This window comes from Numenius arquata, chromosome 2, assembly GCF_964106895.1.
Source record: "Numenius arquata chromosome 2, bNumArq3.hap1.1, whole genome shotgun sequence".
NCBI classification, from domain to species: Eukaryota; Metazoa; Chordata; class Aves; order Charadriiformes; family Scolopacidae; genus Numenius; species Numenius arquata.
The window spans coordinates 48,540,581-48,558,047 of NC_133577.1; the positions used below are offsets into that span (position 1 = coordinate 48,540,581).

The following is a 17,467-nucleotide window of genomic DNA, read 5'->3' on the forward strand; positions in this document are numbered from 1 at the left end:
AGTCTTAGAGGGAAAGAGTGCTTGCATTATTGTAGCATATATTGAACATTATGGGTGAGATGAAATGTACGTTGATAATTTGGAGTGTTTGAGAGGAAACAGGGGAAGAAGGACTGCTGGCTTTCTATCTTTTCGGGTATTCTTTGTAGTGTTTGAGAAAATTCAGCTGCTCTTCCTAAAGCACAGAAACCCAGCTGAGCCAACATGAGAAAATCGGTGGAGAGGAGAAGGTGGAGAGTTCAGCTATGAAGTAGACATGTGTTTCTAATTGCCTATTTCCACTTTCTACTCGGTGAAAAGTATCAGAAGCCATTGAAGGAAATTATGTCTGTACTCTCACATAAATCTTTATGCAAAGTGTAATTAGCTGTCAGTAGCATTTGCCACCATTGTGTATCTGATCATAATAGTTGCTTGACATGTTTCGTGAATGAGTGCTGGAGGGAGACAAGACACACCCTTTGCCACTGGCTTTTAAGCTGTTTAATGCAGAATAAGGTGGGTGCTTGGGGTTCCCAGGTTTGTTTCTGCTGGAGTCACCAACCTTTTGACTCTGGTATCCTCAGAGACACTCCTTTCCTTCCCATCCCTTCCAACTGTCACTCCTGATCTTTTTCTCCTTCTCTCTGTAGCTTTTCCAGTGCTCCCCTTCCTTTCCTCACCCTTTATCGTCTGATCCTCTCTCTGAGACACACAACAAGAGAAAGGATTTCTCTGCTGGGAAGGAAGAGGGACCAAAAAAGAGCAGTAGATGCAAAGTTGGGTGTGATGCCTTTCTCCATTTCAGATAAGTAAATATGTTGGAGGAGATCCCAGGACTAAGTAAATATATGCTTAATCCCTTCTGAACAGTAATTTCCTTAGTTGAGAGTCACTCTTGTTTTTCTCCGGTGTTTCACAATATGTCTGAACTAGCTGTTGTGAGTGTATGAAATCCCTCCCTCTCTTCCCATGTCACGTAATAGGGACCAGTCCAAGGGCGAAGCCTCTGAGACCCATCACATTATAACTTTGTCTCTTTGAAGTCTTTCTGCCTCAGAGTTCAGTAACGGTAAGAAGCTCCCCAACCAGCAAGGCAATATTCTGTTTTAAAAGCTGTAGTGATCTTTGCTGTTGCTGATGCACCCGAGAGAGCCAACCTGTGGCTACGGCTCAGGATGCTGCTCTGATAGAGGTGGCTAGCAGAGCGTACTGGTGTGGACAGGACAGTGCTAGCCAGTGTGTGACCCTATGGACTGCCTGTGCCATGGCATGAGTGGATGTAGAGCTTGTGCTCTGTCTGTGCATGTATGCCCCCAGACACGATGCTGATTAAGTTATTCCTGCAAGGGGAAAGTAGTTAAGTGTATTATTTTCTTCAGTCTGGTTGCTAATTTATTCCGGATATGTTAAACAACGTAATTAAACACACACACACACATGCTAAAAACTCTTGTTCTCTGTCAGAAGAGAGGGAACGCGTGTCAGACCCAGCCTTCAAGCTCTGTTAGTTTTAATTTGAGTTTTGGAATTAGTAATCAGTTTTGCTGGAACACTGTTGCAAGAAATAGATCTTAGCATGCATGGGGCCTGGGCATGGTTTCAAATGAGTATTTGTTAAGAAGAAGCCATTCCCTTGTCGTGCTATGGTACATTACATGAGATTTATTTCCATTGTATTAAAAAATGCAAGCCCAAGGGGAATGTTCTTTCTTCTTGTTGGCCAAGGGTGATTTCTGAATTCCATCTGATTTTTTTGAGGGGCTTTAATTGAAAAAAGGAGATGCAAAACTCCTTATTATTTTTTTTTATGCAGTTGTTACAGTACCAGGAGGCCAAGTGACTTGAAGCACCAATAAAGGTGATGACACTAAATGAACAGTGTGTATGTGTGGGGCCTGTGTCACACCTTAAGTGTGGCTGGTCTGTGGTTTTCACATGTGTGAATGAATCACAATTAAAGTCTGAGGCTTTGCTCTTAGTGGAGCCATCTGCTCTCTTTGTACTGTACCAGCAACGTATCGGATCTACGGATAACTTTGGTAGGAAAAGAGCCCTTTCATCTACTGAAAAAACCCAATATGATGGCGTCCGGTGGCTTCACACTGAACTAAGTGACTTCAGGATGGAAATTAGCACAGCAAAGTTAATTAACTATAGGAGTGGCTTGCCTGGCGCATGTGGTGGATTTTCCAGTGCTAATTTATGAGAAGGTACACCTTAAGCGAAAGCCAAGAGCTAGGGGCAGGAATTGCTGGATCAAGTGCAGTGGCATCTGTCATACAAGAAGCCAGAGGAGGTGGTCACAGTGATCCTTCTTGACTTTAAGTCTGCTCACACAGGCTTCACCAGGGGCTTCTCTTTTTATGTGGAAAGGAACAAAAGGGGAATTATAGCTCAGGACAGTAAAAAGTTTTGGTTTTCTGAGGGCAAGTGCAAAACTCTCTTTATCAGAGACGAGGGATAATGGTTTTAAACTGAAAGAGGGGAGATTTAGGTTAGATCTCAGGAAGAAATTCTTTCCTGTGAGGGTGGTGAGACACTGGAATAGGTTGCCCAGAGAAGCTGTGGCTGCCCCATCCCTGGAGGTGTTCAAGGCCAGGCTGGATGGGGCTTTGAGCAACCTAGTCCAGTGGGAGGTGTCCCTCCCCATGGCAGGGGGGTTGGAACTGGATGATCTTTAAGGTCCCTTCCAACCGAAACCATTCTATGATTCTATGAAGTGTGAAAGCTGATGTGGATCTCAAGTTATATTTTGACCCAGCAACATATAGCTTTGCACAACGAAAGGTGCTGGAGGAACCAGGAGGCCAGGCAGGCTGAAGAGCCTTCTTGCTATTTCTCTGAATCCTGAACTCGAAAACAGAGCTTTTTAGCTGAAGGAAGATCCCCAGGAGATGGTGCATACATCTGGATCTCTCTGTACATCCATACAGCTCTGGGGATTGCACCTGAAGCCCCTACTCTGGTTAGACAGAAAAAATAGCTCTCTAGCTATTATTTATTGTTTTATAATAAATTATGTATATTATTATATATTATATGTAATTGTATATAATAGATATTATATGTAATTATATATTATAATATATTATATATAATATCTATTATATATAATAGATTGTTTTATGTATTATAATATATAACATTGTAATATGTAATATAAAATATAATAGTATATATTATAGTACGATTGTTTATTTATATTATATATTATAATTATTATATTATTATTTATTATTTTAGCTAAATAATCTGGTGTCACTGCCTGTCCAAACGTGCAAGTTTTCTGCCTTCCTGTGCCCTTTTCCTATTTGTGTCCCCAAAGTCATCTCACTCCACAGTCCAGTGTCTCCCTTTGGAACAAAAGTAGATCTTTGGTGGCAAGAGTCCTGCTGTGGTCTTCGATGGCGATAAAGGGGACAGAGTCCACAACAGGAGATTTTATCTCCTGTATCATTCTCTAGCTGTTCCAGCAGGTCTGTCCATTCTAGGATTTAACCGTGTGTGTCAAATGTTCACTTTTCCTAAATTCACCTTTCCTTTAGATGCATTACAAAGAGGGGTTTGAACATGCTCAAGACTGGAATAGCTACAGATGCCATGCAATGACTCTCCAGTTTAAATATGAATCTACAGTTCAGATCTATTTAAACACTAGCCTGCAAATGAACTACTGAGTTCAAAACCCCCAGACCCTGGTGCACGCTCATGTAAGCGAGTACTGCAGGTGGGATCCAGGTCTGGATGTTGCAGCTTGGTTCCATCTCTGTAGCTGTAGGGAGTCTACTCTATGCACTGTGGAGTCTAGTGCAGCATCTGTGTAAGCTTGTAGGACCCCCCCCCTCATCTATCCAGGGTCTTTGGAGCAGATCCCAAACAAAGGCAAGTCTCTACTGTCTTTAGGTCTCACAGGGAGTGACTGTCAAGTGCTCACTTGTGGAGATGAAATAAATAACTTAAAAGCTGCCCTGGGCACAGGTGTGATTCCTGGTCAGAATGGTCTTGGGTGCCTCTGAGCAGCTTCCCTGCTCACAACACCTCCCTCCTCCCCTCTGTCTGCCACTCCTGCTCCATCCCCGACGTTTGCTTATGTTGCAGATGTACCTCAGTGCTAACACATTGGCTCACTAACAGCTTTGCTCTCTGTCCTCAGGGTAGACTCAAAATTGAATTTGTAGCAGTGACAGCACTGGTTTAAGATAAACCAGTTGGGATTTGACGACTGCTCTTTCCCCAGGCGTTTCCAGCTAATAAGGATTTTGTCACTGTGACTGCCCTCAGCTTTGCAAGCTGCTGCTCCACAATCCTCTGGGTGGGGGGAGATGTTTGCTTTCCCACACGTTCCTAAGGCACCACTTCGGATCAGGAAACTAACGGCAGTCCATGTCTCTCAATCACAGGAAAGGGGCACAATGCTCGCCCCCGACTCCACTCTGATGTCGGAGCAGGGCTGGAAAACAACAGCAGCAACAGGAAGCCCACAGCATGCAAAGAAATTTAATAACCAGGACTTCAACCGCCTGCGAGCCTGGTGTCTGAGCCAAGGACTGCTTTTTGAGGATGCCACCTTCCCTGCTCACATCAGCTCCATCGGCCCCAACCTGCTGCCAGAGGTTAAGCTGCGGCAAATACAATGGAAGAGGCCAACTGTGAGTTATGCCGGCCAGGGTGCTTCATAGCCCTGCTGTTGAATGGGAATACTGTTGGCCAGGGTATAAAGGCCTTCACCTTAGGGAAGGAGATCTGTGCTAAGCAGGGAAGTAGACCCCAAGGGGAACACTGGGAGGGCAACACTGCAAAGAGGGATCCTTGTTGTGGGATGTGTGAAGGGAAGATAATCTCTGTAACATTGGTGATTTCATTGGGTACATCTTTGTAGGAAGCTTGTTTCCACCTCTGAACCTGACTAGAACTAGTGTTCCCACTTTGATCTGCTTCTAGAAGACTTTGTGCAAACCTGAAAAGTTGTCAAATTCTATTAAAGATCTCTGATTTCTGTAATCCAAGCCACTAACTCAGCAATACGCATTTTAAAGTAGTTGGGACCAAGCATGAGATGAATTATGTTTGTCTGCTGATTCCCATTGCAATTTAATAGGAGGTTGTCATCATCTGGCATGTGGATGTTTCAGTCAGGAGGTGGGATCACATACTCAGCTCTTTTATCCTAGGATCTACTCAGGGAATCTTTCTGTGTTCAGACTGCGCTGTATAGCAGTGCTGTGTACCATTTGCTGCTGATGCAGCTACAGGATTAGCCCTTTTGCTTCCTTGGGCTGGAGCCAATCAGTTCATTTCCTTGCAGATGACCCCCAGGGTGCAGAGACAGAAACCGTGAGACTGTAGAGACAGGACAAGAAAACAAGATAAGATTTATTTGGACGACAAATGCAAGTAGGGCAATGAGGGTATGCTGGAGCTTGGCAGCGTGTTGGCCTTGGCATAGCAACAGCAGAGGCTGTGGACGTGGCTAGCTGTGGCTCACAGAAGGCAAGCAGGCTAGCCCAGGGAACCCGCACAGCTGCTGAATGTGGATTCCTGGATGGAAAGGTGGGAAGTGCCAGCCCTGCTGTAAAAGGAATGTGGCATGGTGAAGTATCAGATGGAACAGAAGCTGCATCCTAGATACTGACAGGGCTACGGCTGCTGTGTTGTGGTGATAGGGATGGGGCCTGAGGTTTGAACTTCTCACCAACTACTGCTCTAGCAGGGCCTGAAAGAGTCAGGGAAATTGCATGTGCGGAGGTACAGGCGCTTCCAATCTGGGTTGATGCTGTATCGCATGGCTCATTAGGTGTGGAGGTGCTGGCTGTCCTCTGTGGAGCTGCTGTGAAAGAATCATTCTCCTCTGCCCAAGTAGCTCCTACTCCTGGCTGAGTGTCTGGGCTTCTCCTCAGGCAGCCTTTCTTCAAATGTGGGTCCAGTGAGAATGCAGCTGGTGCTGTGGTTTTTACACCAGCACTCGGCTTCCAGGTTTGTAGCAGGTGGGGATAATCTATCTTGAAATAGAGGTTATAGTAGAAGAGTGACTAAAAAAATGCCCAGGAGAGGAGTTAGTTGCCACCATTTCCAGACTGAGAAAGACAAAGATATGATAACTAGGCATTAGACTTACAAAAGACAAACATGGATATTAGAAAGGGCTCAGGGGCATTTTAAAGATGAATAAATCGAAATAAAATGTTAAGTACTAACTAGTGTGGAGTTTTTGCCATTTGGGAGCATCAGAGAAGTGTAGGATTTTCAAAAGCATACAAACTGACTTAGAAACACAAATACCACTAATGTGGAGGCATTTCAGTGTGGGATGAACATCTCAGGATATTTGAGCAGGGTAGTTATTTCATGTGCAAAGAGACAGATGTATCTTGTGAAAAGGTCGTCGAAGTCTGTCAGGTGAGACAGGAGTTGGAGAATCCTCTTCCATTTTGCTGAATCCATGAAGATTAAGCTGATGAATAAAAGTTTTTGGGGAATTGGTTTCAAAAGTTTGCAGAGGCCCTTTTCTTCCTAGCACTTCCCTTTTGAAGACTTTTTTTCAGCAATCACTACTCGGTTTCCAGCATCGCCCCACCAAATTGACTGAAACCAATTGCTTCCAACAATTTTCCAGAGTTTTTTCAGGAAGGAGCAGGATGAAGAGTCATTGCATTTTCCAGAGCTCTCCTCTGAAAAATTAAACCATACAATCATGGCCCGGGGTACATGACGTGAACGTTGAAAAGCTTTTTCTTCTATTATAGAGGTTAAGACAGCATCACCAGCAGCTCTTCTATGACATACTCAAAGTACAGAAGTTGAGACTGCCGACTTAACTGGCTCATCCGGAACAGAAAACCAGGATGTCAGTGCTGAGGAATTTTAATATTTTTTTTTTTCTTTGGTTTGACCAAAATTTCCATCTGTAGCTCTTTCCTCCCCAGCCAGGCTTTGTCCTGCTAGATGAGATGCAAGATGAAGGGCAATGGTGCCAGCTGCCCGAGGAGCCCAACCAGAAGTTCTCCAATGTCAGCGCAACACCCATGCTATGTCACGGTGACACCGAAGCATGGCCTCTGTCTCCTAGTAGAATGAAGCAGGGGCAGAAGTTGCTAAATATCAGTAGTTGTGTTTGATTTAGAGAGCTGCAGATGTTTTGAGGTCAGGGAGTAAATAAAACTGTATGTGCATTTCAAATGTTCTGAAAGGTCAGCACTGCACCCAGTTGCCTCTGGGATTAGTCCTCAGGGAAGAAGAGGGAAGGCTGCAGTATTAGGAGTCAAAGTGTCCCAAACCTGTTTTTTAGGTTTAACTAAAAACTAAGTTTTTTAGTTGGGCACTTCTCACCTATGCAGAAACATCCATAAACACTTTAGACTTAGGTCATTGCAGTGCTAATTGTAAGGATACATGATCCCAGGTGTTTAAGCTGCCTAAACTGCTTGGCAAAATATACCTCTAATTTCCCAAAGGGAGACTGTTTCCTACCTGCATGCATCTCCCAGACAGTGAGTGTAGTTGCATCCTGCTGACAGCACATTCAATTTAACCTATGTATGTATTTTTCTCACCCTCCACCATTAGCTTGCTCTGACATTAAAAAAAAATTGGCTGGAAATGTATTTGTGACAAAAACGGCATCTTGGTCCTGTTAATGTCTTAGCCTCCATCTTCTGAGTCATATGGTATTTTGTTATTTAAGTGGTAGAGAGCAATTATAACTGCTGTCATTGTTCCAGATCCAATTGAGCAGTTGAGCAACTGGTGCTTCTATTTTACCTTGTACATTGTCAAGAGAATTGCCAATTACGTTCAGAGTTTGGAGTCTTCATATCTGCGGGTAATGTATAAAGTAGGGAGAAAACAGCTTGATTTTCAGAGAGCAATAGTCAGTGGTGACAGTCAGAAACAACTTTATTTTGACTTGCAAAGCGAGCTGATTTGATATGGGAGTCCCTGAAGGGGGAGGTGGATCAGGAGCACCAAGACATCATTTGAAATGTCACTTTTAACTTTGCAGTAGTTGCTATTTCCCATCAGATGGGGACTGCTCCAGGCTGTGTTTTCAGCCCTGGGCCCTGCAGTCAACATCCATTGAAATGGGTGCAATTTGTAACAGAGATTTTACATGTGGAACTTCAGGCATTACTGGAGGTGGGCCTGAAGGTACCTGATACAGCAGGAGCTCCACAATTAACTGCTCTTTTAGTTCACTTACAGTTTGGAGAAATGGAAGAGGAGGTTTATTTTAAACTGAACAAAGTATTTGCTATAACTGAGCTTTTCTAAAGATCAGTCAAAGGGAAATTCTCAAAGAGTTATGTCAGATTTTTAAAACTGAGATGCTCCTTTAAAAAATGTTCAGAACAAATTCTTTTCGTTGTTTGGCATTTTTCCTTCACACAGGCAATTGAGTGGAACAGAGGGAGTCATGAAATTATTTGCTGTTGTTGAATACACGTTTTTAATCAATTAATGTTTAGGCTAAAGATTTCACTCTGTTCTGATCGTAATCATAGAATCATAGAATGCTTTGGGTTGGAAGGGACCATAAAGATCATCAAGTTCCAACCCCCCTGCCCTGGCCAGGGACACCTCTCACTACACCAGGTGGGTGCATAATATATAATGCATAATACTATACAGATGCAAAAAGAAACTTTACTTTTAGTAACACTGGTTGTATTTTGAAACATGATATGTGTGAGGGGAGAGAGATTACCATGTATGCAGAAGAGCCTTGGCCCTGCTCCAGGGGTAGCCCACCCGTGTGCTTGATATGGTCCCATTATAAATGTTAAGGATAGTACCTGATATTCAGTGCTTATGCTTTAAAAATGGGCAGAGGGTGAAGTTGCCGAAGATTTTTCTGAATGTCTGTGATCTGGAAGACTACTGGTTCTGTAGCTGCTCACCCTTCATCTCTTGGGGACGTTGGTGCTACCTTATAGACTGAGGGATTCTTTGAAATAGCTGACATGGGTTTCCTCTGCAGTCTGTTTGTAGCATCAGGGCATGGACTCCTGCGTATTTGTGTCATATTTTTCTGGTGTTAGAGGAAGAGAAGAGTAGGGTCTAAAAGAAGCCCTCGAATAGAAGCCACAGAAAGACGCTGCTTTAATGTGAACTCGAGCAAGGGAAACACCGTGTTCCCCTTGCAGAGATTCAGAGAACCACACTCCTGCACTTAGCATCTAAAAAGCATTAGTGAAAACCATACAGTTTGAGTCAATGCTTGTTTGCTGGGAAAAGTGATTAATCATTTGAGCCAGTAATTTTGCAAAAGGGCTTGCTCATGTTTTTCCCTCTCTTCCAGAAGCAAAAGTAACCTCCTTTGAGCAACAGAGTGTCTATGGTGATTCTACACTGCTTCGGGAGATTACTTGTTTATTGACATTTTATTTGATTTCCAGAAATTTCCAGGAATTAACATCAATGTTAGGGAATTTTGAAACCAGGAACTGACTAAAGCAAAATGTACCCTTTAAAAAAAATCATGTTGAAGTTAGAATCTTTTCAGACAGCTGAGCTGGAGTTGCTGCTGCATCAAGCTTGGCCTCTCTATAGTTGGTAGGGAGAAAAGGACAGATTTTTATTCAGGCATGAAATCGGACAACAGTTTGGAGTTAAACTAAAGACTTAGCTCTAATAGCACAGGGGGGAAATGAAGAAAAAACCTTCCAAATAGAAAAAAGAAATGTGGATTGTCACATGAGCTGCTTTAATAAAGCAAGTTACGGGGAATGTGTGGCGATGGGGGACAGTGCTGTCCTGCACTACCTGCAGGTCTGTCACCGTGGGGCTGTTCCCTGGCATGAGTCAAAGCCGCTTGCCAGCTGTTCATGGCAGAGTTCACAGCTTCATTATTTCCCAGAGGCCACAAGGCCCTTGGATCCCGTTCAGGATTTCTCCTTGATGAAAATCAAAATCAATTCACCTTATTTTTGAGTGTGCGTGTGCAATCAGTGTAATTGAAGGGGAGCAGCATTTCCAGGCTGCCATTGTCTCAGCCCTTGCCTACTCAGCTGATTGCATCTGACCTCCACTTTGGAGTTCACATCTCTGGGCCGAGAAAGCTGCAGTGCGTCACCGAGTATTACATCTGTCTTTCTGCACAGGCTTTAGATGAGGAGAGTTTGTTTGCATAGTATCTCTGGGCTCTGTTGCTTTTGGAAAGAGCTGGTGGTTGGGGGGAGGAACGCACACATCCTGGGTTGAGGGGAAAGCAAAGCCCCCGTGATGGTCTGCTGACCCACCTGCTTCCCCATTTCTCAGGCTGGAGACTTAGCGAGCAGGATTATATGGCTGTGGTGGCCACGGGGAATAGTCGGTAACACTGTTCCACTTTGAAACCTTCAGCTTGTACTGTGTGGTCCAAGTGGGAGGTTTCAAGAGCTCTAAGGGAATGGCCTCTAAAACGCTCAGGGTAGACAGGGCCACCTCCCCTGTTTACTCCCTTTGTATTTACCTCCTTTGTTTGCAGTTGTCATTGTTTTTTAGCACTGAGCCACACAAAGAAAATGAGTTGCAGGTGAAATCTGAGCTGGTTTCTGTTTCTGCTGGTTGTTGGATACCAGCCCATCCTCCAACAGGACTTCACTCTCACATTTGTGGGCTTCCCACCTGTTCGGAGTCTGAGGACCTCATTCCTCCACTGTGAGAGAAAGCAGGAGCAGAGCAGGGTTGTTTAAGCAACCGAGGCATTTGTATTGAAAATAGGCAATAAGGAATTGAGCTATTCTGTGTAAAGCAGGGAATTGTGTTCTGGTGATGCAAGCAAACCCCTTTGAGATTAGCCTGGTTTTTCCAGTCTAAGAGAATGTCGAAGAAAGGCAGAATATGAGGTGTTGTTTGTTTTTTTTTCAAGGAAACAGATTCCAGTGGTCTGACACAAAACTGTGGATAGAGCCTCTAGCCTGGGAAGTCCTTTAGCCACCAAGTGATGGAGAGTGGGAGGATGTACCCAGGAGGAGCATCACTTTTGGATTGCTTCATTACCCTCTCCCTCTCCAAGCTGTCCGAGACGAGTCATTGCAACAGGCAGACCTTTGGTGTGACCTAGCACAGCTTTTCCTTAGTTCTGCCCTCCCTCGTTACTCCAGCTGCCTGATTTCTGTCTTAGCTATTTTGTGGAGGCTTCCTGTGGTTATGGGATGTATGAGTGTGATGTACTTGACCCCCTCAGCCCACTGCCAGGCAGTGCCCTCAGCCCAGGGAACTGCAATACCGTGTTTGCTTCTTAATCCAGAGCAACGCTATTACAAGCACAGCAGTGATGCTGAATTAAGATTTGTCCAGCTGAGAACAGTTTGGCTTTCAATCGATAGCAGCCTTTTTATTTTTTCTTAATTGGTGTGTGTTGAACAGGGAACACCATGGCTCATGATGGCAGGACGTGTCAGGAAGGTGGAGCTGAAGCAGTGGGAGCAACCCAAGTGCAGCTGAAGGGAAAGATGTGGTGCTGTGGCAGGAACAGAAGTGGGGCTGGGATTTTACTGTAGGGTTAAGGTGAAATGATCAGGGGGCGGCTCTGCAGAGTCATGTCTTGCATCTTAACCCTCAGTAGCCTTGTGCCTGCACGCAAGATCATGCTGGGCCAGTGGGGATATCGGTGGGAAAGTGGCCATGGCCGGACCACTGTACTGAGCAGCAGTCGGCAGTCAGACTGGCTTATCCTGCCTATGAAATCCTACCTCAGGCTTCTAATTTTCCACAAGAATGTCTGACTGTTTCCTTTGTACGTTTGTTTGTGGCCTACATCTACACTACTCACCTCCAGCTTCTTCTGGGGACTTGTTCTTCCTTAAAAATTTCAAGCAATTGTAAAAAGAAATTTAGAGACAAATGCAAGCACAGGTTGCTGTCCTTCTACCTCTCAAATGAATTCTCCATCTTGCCCTTTGGTTAAACAGTACTTCTGTGGTAAGACCGTTCTCTAGAGGATGAACTGGTTTGAACTTGAACTTCTCTTTTATTTTGAATACATAATGAAGTCTTCAGTGGGCCAGGGAATGCGAGTGATGATAGCTTTGTCCTAGGGGGATGAGTTCAGGCAGAGCGCTTGACTTGCAGTCCAGATGGTTGCCTTCACTGCTGGACTTGTAGACACTCTGAAAAGAGACCATGTGCCTCCTTGAGCTCCCTCTTTTTTTTTTTTTTTTTTTTTTTTTTCCCCTCCAGCTATAACTGAAAAGTCTCAGGGAAAATGCCACAGAGCCTTAACGTAATTTCTCAGTGAAACAGGGCACTGCTCCTGGACAAACTTACAGTTAAATCTGTGGTTTCTCTATTTGTCATGCAGTTTGAGCCCTGGTGAATAGTGAGGCTTGCACACTTGTGTAGTGGTAACTATGTACTTAGCTGTGTTTTGCAATAATAGATGATAGTTTCTGGTGTTTTATGACTGCTGTATTCTTGTCTTTGAAGGAAGAGGAGCTAATTAGAGAACTCCTTTCCTTCCAGTTGAGAAGGCCCAGATTTCCGAAACACTGCACCCATCACAATTATGTCCTCTCTAAGCTCTTTCAGAAAGCCTCTGCACTTAGTTCAGGCTCTGCACAGCATCCTTCAAGCCGTCCCACCACTGACTTCAGGGGTTGTGCTCTTCCAGATATCTTCTGAGTATCTGGTCTTGCAATTCCCCACCACTGAACCCCCTCCCACCTTGCATTTGCTGTGCAGTTTCTGTAGAGGGACAGCTACTGAGTAGCCCCTTTTCCATGGCTAGTCACACTCTCTGTGTTGCTTTCCAGTTATTGCCCCCTAAGTCTGTGGGGAGTATATCCCACTGGAAGCAGAACTTTGCACGTTGTGGGTGGGGATTACAGTGAGAGTGTTTGACTTTAGCTCTTCTTATCTCTGATAGCCACAAAATCGTCTGTGTATACAGTCAAGGCATGTTGGCTGCGGCTGACTTCAGATCATGTCTTTTCTTTTTTCAGGCAAAATTGCTGGTTTCTTTCAGCAAGAAACCTGCTTAATGACTCAATTCATCCCCGTTTGCTTACTGGGGAGTCGAACATCTTGGTGGGCAATAGGGTATCTGCTGAGGCATCTAACGGGCTGACTTTTCAGCTGGTCTCCGTAACAGGCTAGCAGGATCTACAGTGCACTTGAGCTTTTTCATCCCAGCACAGAGCACAGCATCAGCCATTTCCTCAGGAATCCCATAAGAGACGCAGCTGCTTTCCCATTAGTTTCAGGTTCATGTTTCTATATGGTGGTTACCCCCATGGCAGCTATGCCCTGTAGCACATCCATCAGAGCCCAGCCACCCCACCTGGGGCAACTAAGATTTCAACAGCCTCAGAAACGATGGGGGAATAAAAATACTCATTCCTTTATGCTGTTGGTTTTCTGGGATGACTATGGGCAACTCAGACACACACAAAGACACAGGCTAAGGTCAGAGCCTTGTCATGCAACTTGCTCTTTCCTACTTGTGGGAGGTTTTGAATTCACCCAGGTGAGAGAGGCAAATTGCTGTCAGGGAAATAGAGGCAGGGAGATGATAAAGCTGGGGCAGATTAGAGGGGAAGGGAGAAGGACTAAGTGCTGCTGCTTCCCTGTACAATGGCCATCCACTTCTTAGGCCTGCTCTCATGCTATGGGTAAATTTATCGTAAATCCCCGAAGTCTTGAGATAGCTGTGGATGGCTGCATGAAAGCATGTGTCAAGGAAGATGCCTGCCTGGGCTGCTTTCCCCGGTGTCAGCAGTGCTGTGGGAGCATGATCTGTCCGCCAGCCCACAGCAGTAATGTTGCATTGCATCTTCTCCTGACAGGGAAATGTCTTAGAGGGGTTTGATCACCGTGAAGCCATTTCAGAAAACTGACAGCATTTGCTAATGCTGAGCTCACACAACCGTACGAGTCACGTTGTGCACTGGTCTCATTTTCTGCAGCATGTCAAATCAATTGGGGAGAAGAAATGCCAAGGCCTGCTTAAGAAAGAGCTGCTGTATTATTTTTCTAACTCAGAAGTTTTTTTCCTCCCTTTTATCTCTTCATTTTCTTAGGTGTACAATTACTTTCCTATTTAAGGCTGATTGCTCTTTCAAAACAGAGTCTTATCCAGTTGGAGTGTGCCAAGGGTTACTCACAGGGGATGCTCAAGCCGTTCCCACCTGAGCACTCAGATATCCCAGACCGATAGCAGACGCAGGTGGGAGAATGGTTCGCATTTCTGTGTGCAAGACCAAGCTCTGAAGTGTTTCCCCCTTCACTGCCCAAACAAGACTCTCAAGGAATGCAAGGAAAATCTCCCTGAATTAAAAATAAGTCCACCAGGCCTATGGGATTTTGCAGCCAGAGATTAAGCTTTCTTTCTATAGCTTCCTCACCAGAAGTGGTAAAAAGCAGCCCAGGATGATCTGTATTAGTCCTGCACAGAAACACAAAATGCTCAGAGAGCAAAACATTTCCAGACCCAGTGCTGAGCTGAAATACAGAACCTGCTCCACTTTGCTTGGAAACCTCTGTGTCTCTGCCCTACTGTCCCCTGGAAAACTGTGTGATTTTGCAGCCAGGCTCAGAGCCCTATCTGAAAGGTATCGGCAGCATTAGAGAAACCCAAATGAAAACTCAGTGAGCACCCAGCCACAAGTCTCCATCGCTAGGAATAGCTGAGCAGACTGAGTATCTCCTCTGGTTTTGTTGGTGGCAGGCAACAAAACATCAGGGCTGAAGAGAATAGTTTTCAGCTCTGGAAAACAAAGGCGAACTAGGGTCTTCAGGGGGCAGAAACACACTGCTGCTGAAGGCTGAGTATTCATACTGCTCTTTGCATTTTCTTTCCTCCAGGAACTTCAGAGAAATCCTTTTTTGATCGTAGACGGAGTTAGCAGGTTCGATATCATGCAAGGAGAAATAGGTAAGGTCATACTCCTGTTTTGGAAAAGATTGGCACAAAGCCATGACCTGTGATTGCTTTCCTATGTTCCGAGTGCTCAGTGGAAAGACATGGACCATGGTAGCTGCAGTAAACAATTAGTGCAGGTCAATCCAGACTCACACAAATCCACACATAATTTATTGCAGATATTTAACAGGCTTTCCAAATGCAGCAGCTTTCATCCCTGTTACTTGGTCTAGGCAGGTGCCATATACTACCTGGTCTAGTGAGAAGTGTCCCTGCCTGTGGCAGGGGGGTTGGAACTTGATGATCTTTAAGGTCCCTTCCAACTCTAACCATTCTATGATTCTATGTATATAAGAACAAGCATAGAAAGGGAGGTCCAACTGAGATCAGGCAGATGCTTCAAGTACAAGGGTCAAACACAGTTCTGGGGTAAGTATGCACAGTTCCGACATGTGTAGGATTGAATTTTCTTTTCATCCTAATGTCTTCATCTGACTCTCAGTGTTTTCTTTCTGTGGATATTTCTGTCCATCTTCTCTGATACTTACCCAGACATGTGTCTGCATCTTGTATCGATTCCATCTTTTTCTCCTGGCCCATAACCATGTTTGTCTTTGGGAACAGCTCTGCTCCCATGTAGAATGAAATGTTTTCCCATTTCTCACCACACTGAGAGGTATGAAGATTTCCTGAACAGTGTTCTCGACTGCAAGTCTCAACGTGACCACAAAAGCTAGGAGGAGCATGAAAGTAGAAAAGGATGGCTGGGTGACATCAGAGTTCCCAAAAGACATTGCCAGTGAACACTGGGTAGTAGTTCAGCATTTTGGGGGAAGGAAAGGGAGACACTAGAATGTTGGTTTCTTTTAAAAAGCTGGGTCTTAGATGTTGAAGTCCATTCTCCTAAAGAATTAGTTATGGTCCACAACAGTGAGTAACTGAGTGAATGCACTGGATCCTTCCCTCCCTTGAGGTGACTGCTGGATGCTGGCTGCCCTGGGCTCCCTGACACTGCAGAAGCAATTTTTGGAAAATGTTTTACCAAAGGACCAAGGATTCCAGGACAATTATGCTGGGATTTTTCATTTCCGGGTATGTATTCTCTGATGTATTGGTACTGCTCGGGCTTGGCTGGTTGGATTATACAGGTGTCCAAACTGCAGTCCCAGATCTTGACATCCTTGAATGCTTTAGTTCTTCAGTGCTGACTCCCAGTTCAGAATTTTGCAGAAAATCCTGAATTTTATAATGATTCCTTGTACTCTAGGTGGTGCAATCACACTTCAGGGAATTTGAAGCCCTTTTCTGAAAGATAGGACTCCAGAGGTACAGATACCAGCTGTTCAGATAGATTTGTGTACATATGTATTTTAGACGGGTTTTTTTCTGATGTCTGCTTTGTTTTGGACAGTTTGTGATGACTGTCAGCACACTTGTGTTCTTTATCTATTTGGGCTCATTTTCTGTTTCCCCACATACTTCACCTTGCACTTTTAGCTCATGGAAATGGCTTGAAATTACAAATCCTTGGAGACAGATCAGAGGAATAGGCTTTTGATATTTTGAAAAGAGATTTGTTTTGGAGAGAGGAGCAAGGCTCTTTGGTAAATCCCAGTTTCTACCAACTCTTGAAATTCTTTGAATCTCCCAGGAGAGCGACTGGGACAGTAACTGGCAGGCCTTGCTTGCTTGTATCCGAGTCGACCAAATATATTGTGGGATTAGAAGCACTTGCAGTACCATTAAGCTCCAGAAGCTAAACCGGATGGAGGAAGAATAAGGATATACTTGGCGATTCCTCATCCCCCCTTTTTTAGGTGGTTTTGTTATATGCAGTTCAGTACCAAGCAAAGAGCTCTGGCAGTGAGACTTCTTTGACCCTCTGGAGCTCTCATGGAGCGGCACCAGGAGGATTATCTCATGGGCAGTATAAATTTTGCTCTGTTCCTTTGCTCCTCAGAATACCAGATGTTTCTGCCTTGGCCCATTTCCAGCATGCAGAGGTGCACTGTATGAGATAAACCAGCTGAAGGGACACCAGTCCACTTAAAACACATTAAAAGGACGCAAGCTAGATTGTCTTTCATGAGAGCTTTGGAAAGATTAGTTAGGAGCAATCCTTAAATCTTAAGCAGTATAAATACCTTACAGTATTTGAAAATGTTTTCCCTGTCATCTCATCTGCAAATCAATGCAACTGTTTCTGGCTTTCCTTGAGCAATAAACCCCTGAGAAAGCTACTCTGAATGGAAATGCTTCTCGGCAATGCCTTTCAATTATTCCATCAAAGATATTTTACTGCCATCCACAGGCTAAGCCACCAGTCCCCAGTTCAGTGAAGAATTGCAAACAAGGCATATCATATGCTAATATAAAAATTTTAGCTTATAACTTTTTTTCACCCTTTTGGATCTGGAGCATGTTGCCTCTCAGGAATACAAAGTGTTGCTCCTGTCTTCCTACACAACACCAGCTGTTTGGCTGCAAGAGTCAAGGGAGTTAAGCACTTCATCACCTGTAGTTAAGATGGGTGGCATTTTTGTCTGGGGAATAATTACAATGACATTGTTTTTTCACCAGGAATTAAGTCAGTCCTGCGTTGTGTAGGAATCACTTTCTCCACCACAGAAACTCTGGTGCCTCTGA

At 44.4% G+C, this 17,467-nt stretch overlaps 2 protein-coding genes across 2 annotated transcripts in view; one reads left to right on the forward strand and one right to left on the reverse strand.

Annotated features, from left to right (window-relative positions):
- The first annotated feature begins 4,394 nt into the window (after nt 1-4,394).
- The window catches only part of CAPN13 (calpain 13), a 43,651-nt gene continuing 30,578 nt past the window's right edge, over nt 4,395-17,467 (forward strand). The window contains exons 1-3 of the mRNA XM_074169016.1: nt 4,395-4,631; nt 14,764-14,833; nt 15,795-15,913. Coding sequence (XP_074025117.1) covers nt 4,395-4,631; nt 14,764-14,833; nt 15,795-15,913 — 426 coding nt within the window. The remainder of the gene's footprint in view (nt 4,632-14,763; nt 14,834-15,794; nt 15,914-17,467) is intronic.
- LOC141462611 (heat shock transcription factor, Y-linked-like) lies at nt 5,678-6,675 on the reverse strand. Its single transcript, XM_074144582.1, is given in 4 exon segments — nt 5,678-5,695; nt 5,850-6,011; nt 6,386-6,517; nt 6,520-6,675. Coding segments are annotated over 4 exon segments (468 nt in total).